General features: G+C 47.3%; 1 protein-coding gene across 3 annotated transcripts in view; it reads right to left on the bottom strand.

Annotated features, from left to right (window-relative positions):
• The window catches only part of CACNA2D3 (calcium voltage-gated channel auxiliary subunit alpha2delta 3), a 773,665-nt gene that overhangs the window by 93,241 nt on the left and 661,953 nt on the right, over positions 1–18,471 (bottom strand). For all 3 annotated transcript variants that reach the window (XR_004986777.2, XM_036430835.2, XM_036430833.2), the window contains 2 exons: positions 4,043–4,104; positions 3,031–3,075 (listed from right to left, as the gene is read on the bottom strand). Coding sequence is in view for 2 of the 3 variants with exons in the window: in XM_036430835.2 (XP_036286728.1) it covers positions 3,031–3,075; positions 4,043–4,104 (107 nt within the window). In the remaining variant the exon portion in view is untranslated. The remainder of the gene's footprint in view (positions 1–3,030; positions 3,076–4,042; positions 4,105–18,471) is intronic.

An 18,471-nucleotide genomic window follows, 5' to 3' on the forward strand; every position in this document is an offset into this window, starting at 1 on the left:
CATATGCAGGCTCAGTAAACATGTCTTGAAGGAATGAGTGAGTATATGAATATCACCTCTGTGCGCTCTCTGAAGCTAACATTCACCCTCAGTGGAATAGAGCTCCTTAAAAGTCTCCAGTCAGGCTCAGAGGCAGTCCCTCCAAGGCACATGGCTCAAGCATTGCCTGAACCAACCAAAGATGTATTTCTACAAGACATGGTGATATCTGGTCATCCCGACTCCACCCACCAGCTCAGGGCACTCAGGGAAAGCCCATGGAGTGCACAGAGGGGTGAGACAGAGAGGCGAGAGTGGGTCAGAGGGGTGGGAGTGGGTCTAAGCAAAGCACGGCTATAAGCCCAGGGGGTTAAGCCAGATCTTCAGTGCAGAGAAGAAGCCATAAGCATGTGAACTTAATGAGCCCCCGCAGCTGATTTTATGAAACTGATCACTTGAGGGCAGGTGAGAGAGAAGAGGGATGAAGTCTTGAAGGCTTAATCAAAAGTTATGAAAGGAGGAGGACACATGGGAAGAGTCATCAGAAAGGTTGGAAAGGGGCCTCACTGGCTTTTCCACTTAAAACTAAGTCAACTGGTCTTCTGAAGCCAAAAATCAGAGTCACAATGGGAAATGGATGCTAGTTTCAAAGCCAAATGAGGACATTTGAGCATCAGACCAAGTTTAGAAATCAGAGAAAATGCAATGCTTAGTTTTCAAGCTATGTGAAACTTTAAATGACATTTGAATGTGAGGAGGGCATCTTACCTGTGTTTTTTGGGCCCAGGAGAAATGTTCAGTTGCCTAAAGTGCATGTGCCACTGCTGACTGAGGTTTTAGAATCAGGTGAATAGCTACTTGAGGGCAAGAAGGAAATCGTAGACATTTTTGGTTTATAGTTCACATTTACAAAGTGCTTAGAATTTGCCAGGAGTTGTGTCACACATTTTTTATATATCATCTCATTCACTCCTCACCAGTACTCTGTGAGGTAGCTATTTCTATCCCCAATGCAGAGCTGAGGAAACTGCAGCATAGAGGTTCAAAAATGTGCCCAAGTTCTTGTGGCTTATTACTGTTAGAGTCACAGTTTGAATCCATCCGAACTCCATAGCCTGCTCCTTTAACTGCCACACTCTGCCACCTGTGAATCAGTCACTGGACAAAAAATATATTTTGGATGTTTCTAAGTGGAAATCCATTTCCACTTTAAAAAAAAATATATATGCTATTTCACCTGCCCAGTGTGGCTCACTGGTTGAGCATTGACACACGAACCAGGAGGTCACTGTTTGATTCCTGTCAGGGCACATGCCCTGGTTACAGGCTCATACCCCAGTGGGAGGCATTCAGGAGGCAGCCGATTGATGATTCTCTCTCATCATTGATATTTCTCTCTCTCTCTTTTCTTCTCCCTTCCACTCTTTGAAATCAATAGAAGCATTTAAAAAATAAAAAAAAATATGCTATTTTAATTGTGGATTTGATGACTATTCTAGTTGTTATTTCCACTTGTTTTGCACATTGTCAAAGTGGGTTGTAAGAAAACTACTGTTAGGCTTTTATTAATAAAATTGTTTAACCAACTCTCCATCTACCATCAAAACAACCAACTAGTAATCAACTAATCAACCAACCAAGCAGCAACCCACCCAATGAGCTAACGAATCAATCAACCAACCAAACAACTACGGCCAAACAACCATGCAGTACAGTCAACCAACTAACCAACTGACTGTCCTCAGTTTTCTTACAGCAAACTGAAATTAGTAATTGTATCTACTGAGCAAGTTAACAGTTTAATTAATGTTATTATTGAGCTGTCTTATTTTGAGCTGAGAACTCCAACATGGCATTAAATGTCCCCAAAAAGGGAAGAGGTTTGAGGCCACATGTCTATCCTCTGACTGGGAGTCCCAAACTTACTGAAAGGGTATTGGTCATAAAACATCATAGGAAGCTCTTTGCTATTGGCTATGGGAAAATTCTTTTTTTTTTTTGTTTGTTTGACAGAAAATGTTGGGCTTCTTCTGAAAAGCTGATTGTTTGGCTTTTACTCTTTGACTCACTCACACAATTATGATTCTTTTTTGTTTTGTTTTTTAAACTAGCAGCCACATCTCTGGGGACTGAGCATTGTGTGTTTTAACTTCCTCCCTTCTACAGTTCTCTACTTGTTTTTCCTTTGCCTACGTTTTTTTGAAATGTACTTCTATGTTTTCTGTTCGAAATTCTGTTTGGCTAGGATTTCTTTAATCCTTGTGGTAACCGGCAGGAATATAAATATATGATTATTTATAAGTCCCCGTTTATGTATTGACTAATGTTTAGCTAACACAGGAGACAAAAGCTACCAGAGCCAAAGGGAGAGGCCACTACACATCTGCTTGCTCTAAAGCACGAGGCAGAGGGTGTGTGGGGTTGAACGCTGTAAAAACGTAAGTATGACAGACAGACTTATGGCAGCGGTACACTTTTTTCTTCTATTGCTCATGCGTGGGATTTAAATTCCTCTGAGAGAGAGAGAGAGAGAGAGAGAGAGAGAGAGAGAGAGAGAGAGAGAGATGGGAGGAGAGCTGTAGGAGGGAAGCACTATGCTAGAGTAAAAACTTTGAATTTTCACTTCCTAGGTTTTCAGCTCATTTAGTACATGAAATTAAGCACATCATTTAATTTCTCTGCTCCTCAGTTTCTCCCTCTGCAAAACAGGATAACCATTCCTACCCCTTTCACTGGGTTCTTCGGAAGATAAAAAGAGATGGCACACAGGGGAAAAGGTTTGAGAATTGTAACGTGAGTTTCAAATGGCAGTAATTTGTAGTTTTTCCTATAAAATGCCAGAATTCCAATAGTGCTGCCATGAGACATTTAAAGCACATTTTTCTGGCTCTCATAAATTATCTGATTGGGGGAAGAAAGAAGAAAAAGGAACAAAGCAAGCATCCCTGGGTGTTTTGGAGACTGGCTCAGATCAGTCCCTGAGTCAGGCTGTTTGAGCAGCACTTACTCTGTGAGAAGGGACCCCCCATCACCTCCCGGAGGCCTTCTTACCTCGTCATCGCAGCTGATGGAGCATTTGCCATCCAGAGAGGCGCACTGCGGGAGGGGAAAGCAAGGGGAGATGTGTTACTGTGACACCCCAGGTCCGTTATGACCACTGCGCTACTCAAGGACAGACCACCAAAGTCCTTGCCTATTATACAAACTCCAAATTCCCTCTAAACAGAATTCCCCACACTGAGTCTTATCTGCCCTCTCTTGGATCAATATCAACATACCAACTCCAAGTGGTAATATAAAAGATAATAGGGGGGAGAAGAGAGTGGCTTTTTTTTTTTCATTTTAATCTATGTTGTTATTTAACATGGATATCATCTTAAGAATTCAAACATCTTTGAGTAACAAGAAATATAATTATGTAATTATTTATCTTTAAATGAATGAATCACCAGGGACTTCTTTACAAACGCCCATCTGTGTTCTTAGCCTATAGTTTCCTAAAGTGTCTTCATTTAAGAAAGGATCTGTCATCCAACATTTAGCACAGAGGCCACTTATGTGTTGCCATTTCTGCCAGGTGACTGGACAAATACCACTTGAGGTTAGGCCCAGGAGAGAACACCCCTAGATTCTCCAAGACAGAGGAGCCCTCTGACCCAAGAAGGTAGATGGTGCCTCGCCAAACCCAGTTTATGCAGAGTCCTTCCAAAGCGCAGTAAGGAGTTCACAGGTAAACAGCCAGGTGTGACAAGATTAGAAGGAGACACTGACACTGACAATTCACCAAAGTCCCCGACAGTAAAAGAAAACATGGATCCTCTAGAAGGCCACTCTCCTGCTCTCATGATTATTAATCAATTTTTAGGAGCTAAGTCCCCGCTTCCCAGTGTCTGACATGCGGGCAGCCTTTGGTCCGCAGAGAAATGAACAGTAATCTGAGCAGCTGGCGGTTCATTTTACAAACATTCATCGGAAACCTGGCACCGTGTGGCTGCAGGGACCCACGTGTGAGCACCTGTATCATAGCAGCGCCCCTGAGGCTTCCGTGCCGACCGTAACTCACCTGTCTGCTGGCGGTCCAGAACTTCCTCTGGAAAAATTCGAGTTTCATCTGAATGCCGACAGCTGGGAGCAATTAGAAAGAAAACAGGGCATTAGAGATCCCTGTCCACAACTCTGCAATGCTGTCACTGAGGGAGGAAGTGGATAAAGCACACAGGATAAAACCGAGCACAGACTACATTTACGTGATGTGCACAGCGATGGCATGTAAGGGGTTCCCAAGGGGACCTGCACTCACAGAATTCCTGCTACAGAGCAAACTGAGCATGGGGCAGGTGACTTGAGTATTTCTAAAATTCATCATTTCTTGGTTACCTCTTCCCCAACACAAGCTAAATACAGAAATGGGTGAAATGGCATTCAGAAGATCACTGTTTCTCCAAGAGTTCCCGATTTAGAAACTGGCATTTCTAAAATGTGTACTATCCGCGTGTTAGTGAGATGTGAAGCTTAAAAGCCTTTGTTGTAAGGCTGGTCTCCGGAAGTGAGTCTGCTTCACATCTCAATGATCTCCCCCAGAAACTCCGAGGGAGTCACACATTCTGGTGGTCTGTGCAAAGCTCCCTCCAGCAGCAGGGACTGCCAGGCCTCGCGAGAGGAACAGAAAGGGAAGAAGTGATGTGAAAGTTTGGAAAGTGGAATTGGGTAGAACCTCAGAACTAGGAAAGAAACAAGCTCACACTATTTCTCTCCATGAAGCGAAGACCAAGTACCAACTGCACCATTCCAGAGAGTGCTCAGGTCAGGGCAAAAAGTCTCTTGGAGTGGTGAGAAAGCTTCAAAGGAGTTTGAAAAGAAAAAATGAGACTCGGCTGGGAATACTGGGCTCCCTGTGGGACACCATTTATTCCAGGGCAGTTTTGCAAACTTCAGTCCATTGCAAATAATCCCAGCCTCTCCCCGCACCAACAATTCTGCCATGTCTAAATACTACCAGTATTGTTATCTTTCCATGCTTTTTTTTTCTTTTACTTACATATATGAGGTAACCTCAACCTAAGTAATAATATCTATCTAAAGAATTACACAACTACAAAAAAAAAAAAAAAAAAAGAGTTCACACGATCCTCCTAAAACTTGTGGGACTCCCCACTTGGGTATTCTGGGCTTTGTTGGCTGTGGGGACTGGAAGATTCATGGAGGCCTTGGGCTGTTACCCTTACAACTATCAAGTGCATTGCTGTTTTCTAATCTACTTTTTTTTTTTAAATTGATTTTGTACAGAGAGGGAGAGAGAAGGATAGAGAGTTAGAAACATCAATGAGAGAGAATCATCGATCAGCTGCCTCTTGCATACCCCCTACTGGGGATATGCCCGCAACCAAGGTACATGACCTTGACCAGAATCGAACCCGGGACCCGTCAGTCTCCAAGCCAACGCTCTATCCATTGAGTCAAACCAGTCTCGGCAGCATTGCTGTTTTCTAAAGACATCGTTGAAGGAAGCCCTGAGAGTGATGGCTGGGAGCGACTCGTCCTCTGTCTTTGCACCCAGAATGTCAGGGCTGTGAGTAAGAGGTGAACCCTAGGATCACAGCCACGCACGGCTGCAGCATGCAGAGTGAAAAGTCTCTGAGAGGAGCCATTTCAGACTCCGGCTCCATCCTGCTTTGCCCTGGGTGGCATCTGCCCTCTAGACCAGAAGCTCCCTGAGATCCTGCAGGGTCTCCGGCCTGCCTTGGCACTGACCTTGGCCCTGGGAGACGGCCTTAGAAGTACCCACCTGCTAGGCTTGGAGGGAACCAAGGCAGGCCTGAGACCCTGCAGGTAGTTTAAGAAAAGCACCCCAAGTGACCCGAATGTCACCCGGTGTCCAGCACACCTCTCTACAGGCCTTGGTGTGTTGGCTGTCAACAGCCTAAGTTGTTGGCAAACTGAAGCTCAAGAGTCACATGCGACTTTTGAGCAACGGTTTGCTGCTCTGTTGACTAATGAGTTTGCCAACCACTGGCCTATGGTGATGTCAGACGACACCAGCTGCTTTGCCCAGCCCTGGAAAAAATGCTAGAGAATACCCCAGGGCAGCTGATGCTGGAGGCAGGGGGCTGTTGAATGCTCTTTCAAGTAAATCTTGCCTCCCAAACTGTCTGCCAGGCCCATCCCTGTTGGGAGGAGCCCTCTGAGGAAGCTGTGGGCCAGGGTGCAGGCTGGGCCTGCTGCAGGCAGAGGGGAGGGCGGCCCTGTGCTCTCAGGAGGGGGTTTGGAATGAGTATCTGGGGTTCAACCCAAAACTGGGAGGCCAAAAGCATCCTGGCTTCGGAGCAAAGGGCCTCCACACTGCCCTGGCGTCCAGTCACTGGTCTCTAAGAAGAGGGAGGGACTGTCTCTCTCTCTGTCTGTCCCAGAGGCACCACCCTCCTGCACCCTCTCCAGTCAGTCCTCCCAGCCTGGCAGGCGGGCACTTCTGAGGCCACCTCCCAGGGCTAAGGGCAGCACCAAGGCAGACCTGAGACCCTGCGGGATGAGAGAGAGGGGTCTCTAAAGCAGTCACCCCATGGTGCTTCGAGCTCCAGCAGCCCCACTGCCCCCGGCCCACCCCACATCTGAGTTCCTCCACGGTCACGAGTTCCTTCTCCTGGGATGGAGCCCTGGTTTCACCTCCCCAGTGAAGCCAGTGGCTCCCTCCTGGGTGTTTATCCATCTCATACTTGCAGCCTGCTATCATCTGCCCCTTCCAGTCTGTACCCCAGCTCCGAGGAGCGCTTTAATCTTTCCTCATGAGTCAGTCCCTCCGTCCCATTAATCATGCGGGCTGCTTCCTCTGATCTCACTCCAGCAGGCTGCATCCTCTCCCTGGTCCCGATGCCCTAAACTAGACACGACTTCCCTTGCCCCTGAACTCTCTTGTCTGGGCCGTGAGGTGGATGCCAGCGGGCTCCCAGACGGTCCTGGTGCAATGGGTCCTCTAGGTTCTAACCTGGCTCTGTTTTCGCTCCCTGATCCTCATACCCCCTCAGCCACACTGACCCTGGCTTCCCACCACCTGGCTGGGTTTGCACATTCTCACCTACATGTCACTCTACTTCCCTGTGATTCTGAGACTCACCAGCCCATTGGTGGGTCAACTTCATGACCATTTGTTCAGGGGCCTCTCCAAGCCGAAGTCCAGGCAGGGTACTAGGGAAATGAGAGCACACGCTCCCTCAGCATCTCCCGGGGAGTAGCCACATGGGGAAGGGGACATCAGAGGCCTAGACAGAGCCTGTGGAGGATGGGGGGGAAGGTGTGACCTTGACCTTGGGCAGTGGGTGAGAGCTTTCTGTAAGGAAATGCACTGAGATCCAACCCACATGAAATGTAAGAACAGAGAAAAGATGGTAATTCATGTGCAGAAGCAGCACAGGCAAAAGGGTGAAACCTTTTAAAAGACCTGATACCTTCTGAGGTTTTAAAGAATAGAGGGGGTATGAGGTCATGGTTGTGCAGACCGAGGTCAAATGGCAAGAGGTCTAGAATGCCAGGCCAAGGCATCTGAAGGGATCCTGGAGGCCAGGGGTCAGCTCTAGCCCCCCCCCCCCCCCCGCCTCTTTCTGCAATTGGACTTCTATGGGAACCCAGCCACTCTCACCGGGTCCCGCTGTCTGCGACAAGGCAGAGACCCAGTGGCCACAACGCCTAACATCCTTGCTCTGTGGCCCTTTACAGAAAAGGGTGCTGCCTGCTGTGGTGGGGTCTGAGAGCCACTCGGGCCCTTTACCCGGAGAAGTGGCAGAACCTCAGACTCCGTTTCAGAAAGTCCACGCGGGAAGCCTGGGGAGGATGCATTGAGACACGGCCCAGATGGCGCGGGGCCAGGAGGATGCTATGAGTTTTCGGCAGCCGCAGCCACTTGGGCATTTGGTTAATTACCTCAGCATGAAAACAATGTAAAGTAAAAACCAACAACAATAGAAAAACACCCACCAAAGCAGCCAAAATAAAAATACTCCTTCCCAAACAAACATCCAGGGCTCTATTCCAAAAAAATATAGATGAGCTTCAAGACACAGACAGGTATCTTCCTTTCACTGCTTCCCCACACGGTGTTTTCTTGTCTCATTTTTTTTTTTTAATTTTTTTTTTATTGGGCAAACAATCATGATGATTCCGGCAAGTCCCACTCTCTTCCTCCTCCCCGCTCCAAATGGAACCTGAGGTATTCGTCATGCCCGTTCATTTTGTTCTTTCAACAACATTTCAAGCCATAACAGTACATTCTGGTCCAAGTCAATCTTGCTAATTGAAGAAAGAAAACAAAGACAGAAAATGCCTTCGTAAAACCCAAAGAGAAAGCAGAAAATAAAAACACCATCCCTGGGTCTGAAATGTCTTAGATGGTCCACAAATCATCACCATATTTTCCTGGAGTCAGTGGCGTGCCCCACTTCCCTCTCCTTGAGACCCTCCAAGCTCCCTATGGGGGACCCTCCTCAGGAGGGCAGGGGCAAAGCCCCCTTCCCACAACAGTGCCTGGTGGTACCTCACTCACCTCCCAGGAGCAGGATACACCCTGGAGATCAATCCCCATGTGCCAATACATTCGGGTGATTCTCTTAGGACAGTGACCCTGAAACCCAGCGATGGTCTTTGGAACCCAGCGAAACAGCAGGATCAGTGTTAGGAGAGCTGCCTTCCCCCAAACCCCAGAGCCTTGCAAGTGAAATACTCAGGCACCTGGAACACCAAGGTTTCTTCTGGTAATTCGGGTACCTGTTCCTGTGACTCACGGCAATACTCTAAGATTTTCATCTCTGCAGTCCAGACCACAGGCCCCCCATGAGGTATCTAACTCCCAGACTTCATCTTTCTCCAACTTCCTAACTTCCTTTCCACCGACTTTGGATCTCCTTCTCCTTCCTCCCAGGTTGACCAGAAGCCCAGTATGTGCTGAGTGGTGAGGACATGAGATGAAGACACAAGGGATGCAGCAGCAGGAGTGGGAGCTGGGGAGGGCAGTCCGATCACTGAGGAGAGGTCACACTAAAGCTCTCAGAACTGATGGGGAGGAGCACAGAGCATCACCCAAGCACCAAAGCAGAGAGGCCATTCCATTTGCAGAATGTACTGATCACTGCAGTGGAACTGGGACAGACAGCTGGCCTCAATCACATACTCTGGTCCTGCGCGGCCCAAATTGGTAGCCACTGGCTGCGTGTGGCTACTTAGATGAAGAGGAAATAACATGAATAATTTAGTTCCTGGGTTGCAGGAGTGACATTTTAAGTGCTCAGTAGCCACAGGGGGCTAAGTAGCTATTGCCCTGGACCACACAGATCTAGAACATTTGCTCTGCACCAGGAGTCGTCTCAGACAGTGAGCCATGATAACAACAGGAATGAGAGAGAGGGCCTAGCACTTCCCAAGGATGGAAGGTAACATCTGCATGCTACCCACTCCCTGAAGGTGGGAAAAAGGAGGATGACTTAGGTCTGAGGATGTAGGTCAGATAGACCTGCCCATGTGAGAAGACCTGGATTTGCAAGGGGAAGTTAGTAATTAGCTTGAGAGAAACCCAAAGAAATCAATGCAATATGCTCAATGTGGCTACCACCCCCAAGATTTATTTATTTTGCCTTAGAAAATTTGAGAATACAAATTACATTTCCAGTGCTATTATATTCAAATGTATTCAAGATGAAATCATGCATGCATCTCATATCAGGTTAATAGACATGCATTCGAGTGTAATCCGAGACTCACCAAAGAACAATGCTACATGCAAAATTAGAAATAAAATAACTTTTTCATATTGTATTCATTTAGAAATAATTTTCTGTGGGCTTAGTCCCCAGTTGCAACATACCCCTAGGAGCACAAATCCGGTTTGTAAAATAGTGCTTACCATGTCTGGTACGCAAGCTCACACAAACACCCCCACTTCCATTAGCCCAGCCCCCCAGCCAGCCCAGGTGTGCACATGCCCGTGGAGTACTCAGGCAGGACACTACCACCATCCACACGTTATAACCAGGAACATGTTGCTACCAGGAGAACTGGCTTCAAACCCTTTTTCTAAGGCTCCTGCTCTGGGCTCTTGGATATTAACTCACCTGTCTGTCTGTCTGTCTATACAAAGAGAGTCACACTAGCTTTCCATCTAAACAGAACTTTTGTGGGATGCAGATAAATAATACAAAATAAAATGATGTGTAGTAGGACACGCTAAAGGCTTGATAGAATTGTCAACATCTCAGTTATGATTTGTTCCTAGAACGTTTATCCTTCTTTTCTCATATTTCACCACCAAGTCAACCTTACATGCCAATGTAAGGAGACCGAACTGTAATTCATCCATGAAAAAGTCATACTGTCGACTGCAGGCCACATCCTTCAGGGGGTAAACACTCTACAAAATGATGATAATGAAGAAAGGGGAAACGATGACGTGAACGCTGACCAAATGAGGCAGAAAACGGGAGACGGTTATCTTTTAGCCGAGAAAGCTTTGGGGATGGATGTTTCTCCCCTCTCTGACCAATGGCCAGTGTGCTCCCGCACCCACACCCTACCACTTACCCCATCTGGAACTGTGATCATTCACGAATACTCAGGAAAAGGCTAGGCAGGTCAGCCTAGAGAACCATGAGGATTATTGTCCCAGTACGGGCACCATCAGCTCCGTGTGCTCTGCAGCCAGGCTGCCTGGCCACAAAGCTTCCCACCTGGCTGGCTAGTGCTCCACAGCATGTGGACAATTATTTCACTCCATGCACAGGCAGAGAAACAGGTCCCAGAGCTGCTCTGGGCTGGTGGCCCATAAGCAGGAGGGTTTTCTTCCAACAGAGTCCAGTCCATGGGTAAGGATATGGTAGAGACAATAAAACTATATAATAAGGTAATAAGTAAAATACCTGCTAAGGATTTCTCATGTAATTCATTACTTGGGAGTGGTGCCAGTTTGCCTCAAACCCCGATTCTATAAGTAATTGCTGGCTATACATGGTCTCATGCAGAAAATGAGCTCCTACTGGTCCCCTTTCTCAAGCAGGGTAGGGGCTATTTTCTAGGACACGGTTAATCCCTCCTCCTCTGTCCTCAGGCCCCCTTTGACAGAGCCCCCAGATTTTCCTTCCTTCGTGTACCATGGCAAGGCCCGCTAGCGGTGATAGTAACAAGGCCTGGCATATTTAGATTCCAACTTGCCTTAATTAACGGTCAACTGCAATAGCTGTTAGCCAAGCCACATTTGTTTAAATGTTTCTTCTGTTTGTTTTCAAAACAGTTAATTGCGAGTAGAACTAACAATGCATCTGAATGTCACTCTTTTGGAATATTTCACGATTAGCTGGGGGTTTGGAAGGAGGCCACCGCTCCGGGCCTCGAGGAAAAGAACTCTAACCGTCCTTACATCAAATGGGATGCCATTCCCGAGGTCTGCTAATGTCCAGGATAAATGACTTACCACATGAATAACCATTTAGAACTGTAATGTGAATTATGACATAGCTCATCTGTTAAATATTTCATGTGAAGATTTTAATGAATTGCATGATGGAATGTTGGACAAAAAAAGACAACTGAAACCCTGGGACTAATTTGAGTAAAATTGAGAACAGAGCATCCTCGCGAAGATGGGGGGGGGGGGGGAAGCAAAGGCAGCTGGGCCCATGTCCCTCCTGGGTGTCAGACTGGCGAGGCTGGAGGCTTTCTTAAAGGTTGATAGGGGAGGGAGGATGATCAGCAACCACCTTTTGAAAAATATTGAGATCAAAGCAATATCCGTTGGTTATAATCTCGGTAAAGCCTGAACATTAATCTCCAAGGTATGGTATTATTTCAAAAATTAGGGATGGGGAGGGAGGTGGTGTGCAGAGAAACATTCTCACCGCAGCAGACTCACCTCATATGTTAGCCTCTGCCGGGTGAAGAAATACAATTACAAGAGGGGAGGAGGTAGTTTAAATATAACCCCCTAACCGATTGCATAGTTCACTTCTGAAGTATTCTCTGTGGTATGGGGGGGTGGTAATCTTTCTTGTACATGCTTTTAAGTCACAAAGAGCTCCGTGATCTATGTCTGCGCTGAGAGGAGGGAGGGGAAACAGGCCTCATTATCACTTGATTGACAACTCGATAGCAGAAGATTTTCTTTGAAGATTCACAGCTTCGGAGGCCCATTCTAATCTGAACCCGTCCCCACCCTCTGTCTGGCTTGGGCTTCTGGGGACGTGTGGAGGAAGGCCTGGTCCCGTTCTTTCATAATCACTTGGTGTTTGCCCTGCCAGAGTTCTCGGGGAGCAGTCATCTTGGGTAAAGTATCTTAAAGGACAATTATAATGCTTCCTCCATTTGGGTTCTAATTATTTGATGGAATCAACGTTGAAAAGAATTAGCAGGGCCTCGGGATGGAATAATAATTTTCTTTTCACCCCTGAGCTAATCTGGAAGTGTTTTCCAGGCTTCTTCTGCAGAAACCTATATTCCCTCCGCTTTCCGAGGCCTGTGGAGCTGGCATCAAAACGTTTTTGTCAGATCATTTTATGCTCACAAAACTCTTCAAATAATATTATTTCAATAGGGCTTTCAGAGCCAATACATTTTTTAGAGTCAACTCCCTCGTTCTTTCAGCCTTTCAGAATAAAACATGTAAGCCTCTGGCTTCATTGTATTTTAATCAGGGTTACACCAATCAATGTCCATTAAGAAAATTATAAGCTTCCAAATTATAGCTCCCCTGTTAACAATTTCTTATTAGGTCACCACCTAATAATAATTACCGAAGAAATTATAACCAAATCAAGGTTCGGGTTTCCAAACATTTCAAAACCCATAATGGAATGGTCACGTGTATTTGCCAACACCTCCGTGCTGGATGTGACAGTACGGGAGGCCAAGCAGTGGGTGGCTCCCGGAGCTGGAGGCACGTGTCCAGCACCTCTGACTCTAGAGCTTATTATGTCCCAGGGCACAGAGAAGGAAAGGGACGCATCCACGCACACTCAGCCCACCCAAGGGAGCTGGGCTCCCAGAAGCAGGTCCTCCAGTGGCGAATGAGAAACCGCTCTGGGCTGCTGTAAGGAGAGCAGCTCAGCTCAGCTCAGCTCAGCTCAGCTGATGCTTGGAAGGAATGTAATCTGGATATTGTGAAATATTCTGACACTTCAGGAGAGGTTGAAAATGTTGGTTTAATATATAGACAAGTTATTGTAAAATCCAAAGCACTCCGAGAGGCTGGCCAGATAAAAATGTTCTAATTTGCTAAATCTGGCAACCCTACATGGAGGACCACATGGCAATGACCTGGGGTGACCTCTGTTGCACACTTAACCCTGAAAGCATGGAGATGATTCAGGTCTGCAGCTCCATGTCAGGACTGGTAACCGAGGCTGCCTCCATCAATAGGACTGTACTATTTGTTCCAGGAAAATCTGGCCTAGAAAGCTAAGACTATAAGGTAAAAATACTTCATGATTTCCTTGAGCAACATCCCCCAAACATATTTATTTGAACAACAGACTACCTAGGACAACTGATGGCTCAGCTAGGAAAATTGGCCACTTAACCAAGCAATTGCTGATTTATTAAGACTGGAGAGCTCCACCATTCTTAGAGTAGCCAGATGTCAATCAGATTCCCACACCGGGGAGAGCAGCCCAGACCCAAGGATCCTTTCTGTATCTGTCTGACCTTCCCTTTCTGGGACACCTGACAAGGTAGAGTTCTCCCTCACAGCAGTAGGGAATAAATATAACTATAAATATAACTTTGCTAGAACTATAGAATATTCCGATATATATATATATATATATATATATATATATATATATATATATATATATATATATTTAGACACTTAAAAAAAAGGTCATCGGAATATTCTATATAATATATAATTTTATATAATATATAATATATATTTATTTATTTATTTCAGAGAGGAAGGGAGAGGGAGAGAGAGATAGAAACATCAATGATGAGAGAGAATCATTGATTGGCAGCCTCCTGCATGCCCCCTACTGGGGATCAAGCCCAAAACCCAGGCATGTGCCCTTGACTAGAATTGGACCCTTCAGTCTGCAGGTCTACACTCTATCCACTGAGCCAAACTGGCTAGGGCTGACGACCTTCTTGTCGTTAGTCAAACCTGCTTTATTTTTCTTCAAAGTATTTGTGGATATTAGGCATTAAGTTATATTATAGATTATTTATCTTGTTTCATTCCCACCTGACTAGAGGTAAGATTCTTGATGTCAGAGGCTATTCTGTACCTGTATTCCTTATACCCAGAAAAGTGCCCAGCTCAGGCAGGTGAGTGGTTAGGAGCCAGTAGTCCAGGATTGTGAGAGGGATGTTCAACTGCCAGTTTAGGTCAGAATTGAGCCTAAACCAGCAGTTGAACATCCCCCGAGGGTTCCTGGATTAGAGAGAGTGCAGGCTGGGCTGAATTTCATGCACCAGGCCTCTACTATCACATAATAACAATGGTAGTATTGATAATTACATTTGTTAATACCCTTTATGAACACCTCCCCCCTTCACTATATGCCAGGCATCTGCTAGAAGCTTTAGATACTTTATAGCCAACCTTTACAACTCTGTGCAAGGTGGGCAGCAATCCCCGCCACACTGTATAGAAGAAGACCAAGGATGAGGGGAGGAGTGAGTGACAGGCCTAAACTCTCCCTACTAGGAAGTGATCTTCACCCTTGCTTTTACCTCACAGAGTATAGCCTAGGAGGTTTCCACAGCTGTGAGTTCTAGCAAGCTCTCTGTTGGTTGTTTTTTGTTTTTTCTTCTTCTGTCAAACAAAATGCAGACTGGAGGCTCCAGGATAAGTCATACCTCATTCTCTATTTAAAGGATCCAGAATATTTGCAACATTCATAAGAATATTCAAATTGCTGCTGTCTTTTCCTGATTCTGATGACTGATCTGTTTAGGTGATTGGACCATCACCTTAAGGTGACTCTGAGGACACACTGCCTTTCCTACAGTATAGTTAGGGACCTATTCAATAAAGAGGCAGGACCTGTAGGATGAGTAAGAACTCACGAGGAGCTAGGGACCAGGTGAACAGGGAGGATGAAGAGAGCATTTTAGGCCACATGCAAACCCCCCAGCTGGGAATGAAGTTGGCGAGTGTGAGAACTCTCACAGCTGATAAAAGTGAAGCAGCTGCCCCTGACAAGTCTTTACGGACAGTGGCCAGGACCCAATCAGGAGGTGCAAACAGACACTGCTGACTATTTGGGGGATAGCTCATCACAAGCAGAACTCTCATTCTGATGGTGAGTCATTGAGACCACCAGTCCCAACCTCCATTTCAGATGCCTGTAGAAAGGACAGCAGAAGCAGGCGAGGGACTACCACATGCTGAGTGCACTCAGGCACCAAGGCAGACTGCTAGGCCAGTCCAGCACTCCCCGGCACTGGTCCCCTCTGGCCACCTAGAGATCTATCTCTAAGTCAGACACTTTGGGGGCACACATGGCCCATGGCAGATTCTCCTGGAACAGCTGCAAACAAGGCCATTGTCAGTGGGGAGGGAAAGGGGAGTCGGGGAGCTTTAATGAGAGGGGCAGACAGCATTTTGGAGTAATCAAGCACTTTTTTCCCCCTCCATCTCTTGGAATTTCAGGAGTTTAGAATATTTGGGAATCAGCTTTGGAGTGAAGGATGCCAGTTTTGTCCCATAAATTAATCAGGCAGATGTCAAGGATGGGAAAGCCATCTTCTGTCATTAAGTGATTGCTCCCAAACATGCGCTTGGCAACACGGGACCTCTCATCTGGGCTCCTGAACAGGCTTTCAAATAGGCTGCCCTGGTCAGGTTCCCTGCGTGTGGAGGGTGGGCTTCAGGGCGGGGCAGGAGCTTCCTTGGCTAATTTGGCAGGGAAGTCCAAATCCTTCTCTCAAGGCCCACCCCAGGAGACCTCTCTGTAGGCAGAGGCCTCTGTGGTGAGCCAGGCTGCCTGGCCTCAATGTCTCTCAACTCAGACCCTTATCCTTTCCACAAAGGCTCCTAGGTGCCCAGCAGGCTCTCAAACAAAACTGAATGAAGGGATGAATGAATGAATGAATGAATGAGTGAATGAGCAAATGCACTGCACTCCAGACAATAGGCAGTTAATCAGTTGCCTCTCATGCTTTCTGAGGGATAACAATTTGAAATGCAATTGTTACCAACATCCCTGCCAGACTTTACTGGCACCCCCTGGCTCTTCTCCATTCCCTCAGCTAAAGCATTCCATGCTCAGGGCCTCAGGGAAGGGAGGCACATAGGAACTTGGAGAACAAAGGAGCCAGTGGAGTCTGGATGTCAGAGTCTCAAAAGCTAAGGCCCCTGGGAATCTCAGGACTGGAGGGCGGACTGGGGAACTGCCTGGGTCAGTTCTTACCCTCTTCACCTGACCTCCAGCCTGAAGGAGACTGCACAGGAAGGAAGGCCTGGCTGGAAAAGCAGGGAGCCCAGGGAAGACAAGGTGATGGTGGCTGCCCGAGAGACCCCCGTGCCCATCTTCCTGCTCCTACCTGGGGTCTAAATCCCAGGTCAGGGTGGGTGGGAGGGAGAGCGGATGCCCAGAGCAGAGGGGAATACCCCCCAATACACCGCTCCCGCCAGCAGGCATGGGAAGCTGCAGGGCCCTGGAGCTTGGCTCCTAATAGCCCTGCCAGTGCTGGGAACAGACAGCCTGGTGGAGGCACAGTCAGACCCAGTGAAGCTCCCTGCAGGTTTGTTGAAGTGAGGCCTAGGGACTGGCCAAGGGACTGTGGACTGATCACAGAGGGCCAGAGAGGGCTGCATGACTCGGGAACTGCCACGTCATTGGACCAAATGCCTCCTCCCACCCTTGGCCTCAGGTGGGCCCTGGGGGAGAAGAGAGACACCAGATTCAGGGAACGCTTCTGCTAGGACCCTGGAGGCTCAGGAGAGAAATTCATTGTAGTTCAAATAAAGCTTCATTGATTACCCACTTGAGATGTGAGGACTAAAGTTTGTAGCCCTTTCTCATTTGTGACCCCCCTAACCAAGGTGGGAGACCTCTTGAGTCCGATCCAATGCCTGCCCTAAGCCTCTCCCACAGCCACTCAGGGCCAGTCCTGGCACAGAAACTAGGCACTGGGCTCCATCGCCTCCTCTCCCATGATGCAAACAGCCTTGGGAGCCCTCTCAGAACATCCTGCGGCGCCTGGGTGTCCCAGCAGCTTCCTCCATAGGCCAGGGGGAGCTGTGAACTCCTCAGCTTTATGTTAACTCCACCCCTGATTGGGGAATCAGGCCTTCAGCATCCACCAAAGTCTCCAAATGGAAAAGATGGTGGGGTCCTCTGAGGCCCCCACTGTACTGACCAGTCTCTCCTCTCTACCCATGTCATGAGCCATCTGCTCACCTGTGAGGGGTCTCCATGGTACCCATGACCTTGGCCCAATCCTGTCTGGACCAGGAGTGGGGGGCTTCAGGAGTCCCACCTCTACAGGGGAGGCTCAGCAATCTTATGAGGCCCACTATGTTAGTTTCTTAGTGGCCATCTGTGTTTGTTTCCTTATACTTCCATCCCAATTGAAAAAAATGTCCAGTGAATTTGGGTCTGAGTCCTGCCTGTCTCAATACAGGCCATGTGCCTCCCAGTCAGTGTCCTGACCTGCACAACAGGGCAGGAGTCACATACACCATAAAGGATCATAGTGCAACTTAAATGAGCACATGCGTGTCCGGGGCCTAGCGTAGTGTCAGGCATGTAGTGAGCAGTCAAGAAATGTCACATGTGCACACACATGGGAACAGCAATGTACATTTCAGACATGCTTTGAGTAAACCAGATATCCTGTAGCTGAGTCTCCACCCAGTTTTTCCAAGACTGAGACACTGGGTCACTCAGCCATCTGTCTGCTAGGATGCTGAGGTCCCTCCCGCAGAGGCCCTGGGCTTCACACCGCCGAGGGAGGCTTCGTCTTTTCTCTAAGAGGTAAGCAAGCTAGACCTGGCATAACCCCAACTGCCCAGAACATTCCCCACTCTGCGGGGAGTTTCTGAAAGGGGACATTTGGCAAAATCCTCCCAGGTGGACATTGTCACTGCCACCTCTATCTCAAACCTGAGGGCACGGAGGTTTCTTTTCTTTCTTTTTTTTTTTTAATATATTTTATTGATTTTGTACAGAGAGGAAGAGAGAAGGAGAGTTAGAAACATCGATGAGAGAGAGTAATTGATCAGCTGCCTCTTGCACACCCCCTACTGGGGATATGCCCGTAACCAAGGTACATGCCCTTGACCGGAATTGAACCCGGGACCTTTCAGTCCCTAAGCCGACGCTCTATCCGTTGAGCCAAACCAGTTTTGGAAAGGACACAGGGGTTTCTGAGAAGCCAAGCTGGAAGACTCGTGACAGAAATTTCCGATTTAGAAGTCGGGAGAGATGCTGCGGGAACCAGACCTTCCTGACTTCTAAGTACAAACTAAAAACCAACTGCCTAAAATGTATGGACAAAAAGTCACGTGAAAATTACTTA

The sequence above is a fragment of the Pipistrellus kuhlii genome, unplaced genomic scaffold (genome assembly GCF_014108245.1).
Source record: "Pipistrellus kuhlii isolate mPipKuh1 unplaced genomic scaffold, mPipKuh1.p scaffold_m20_p_11, whole genome shotgun sequence".
NCBI classification, from domain to species: domain Eukaryota; kingdom Metazoa; phylum Chordata; class Mammalia; order Chiroptera; family Vespertilionidae; genus Pipistrellus; species Pipistrellus kuhlii.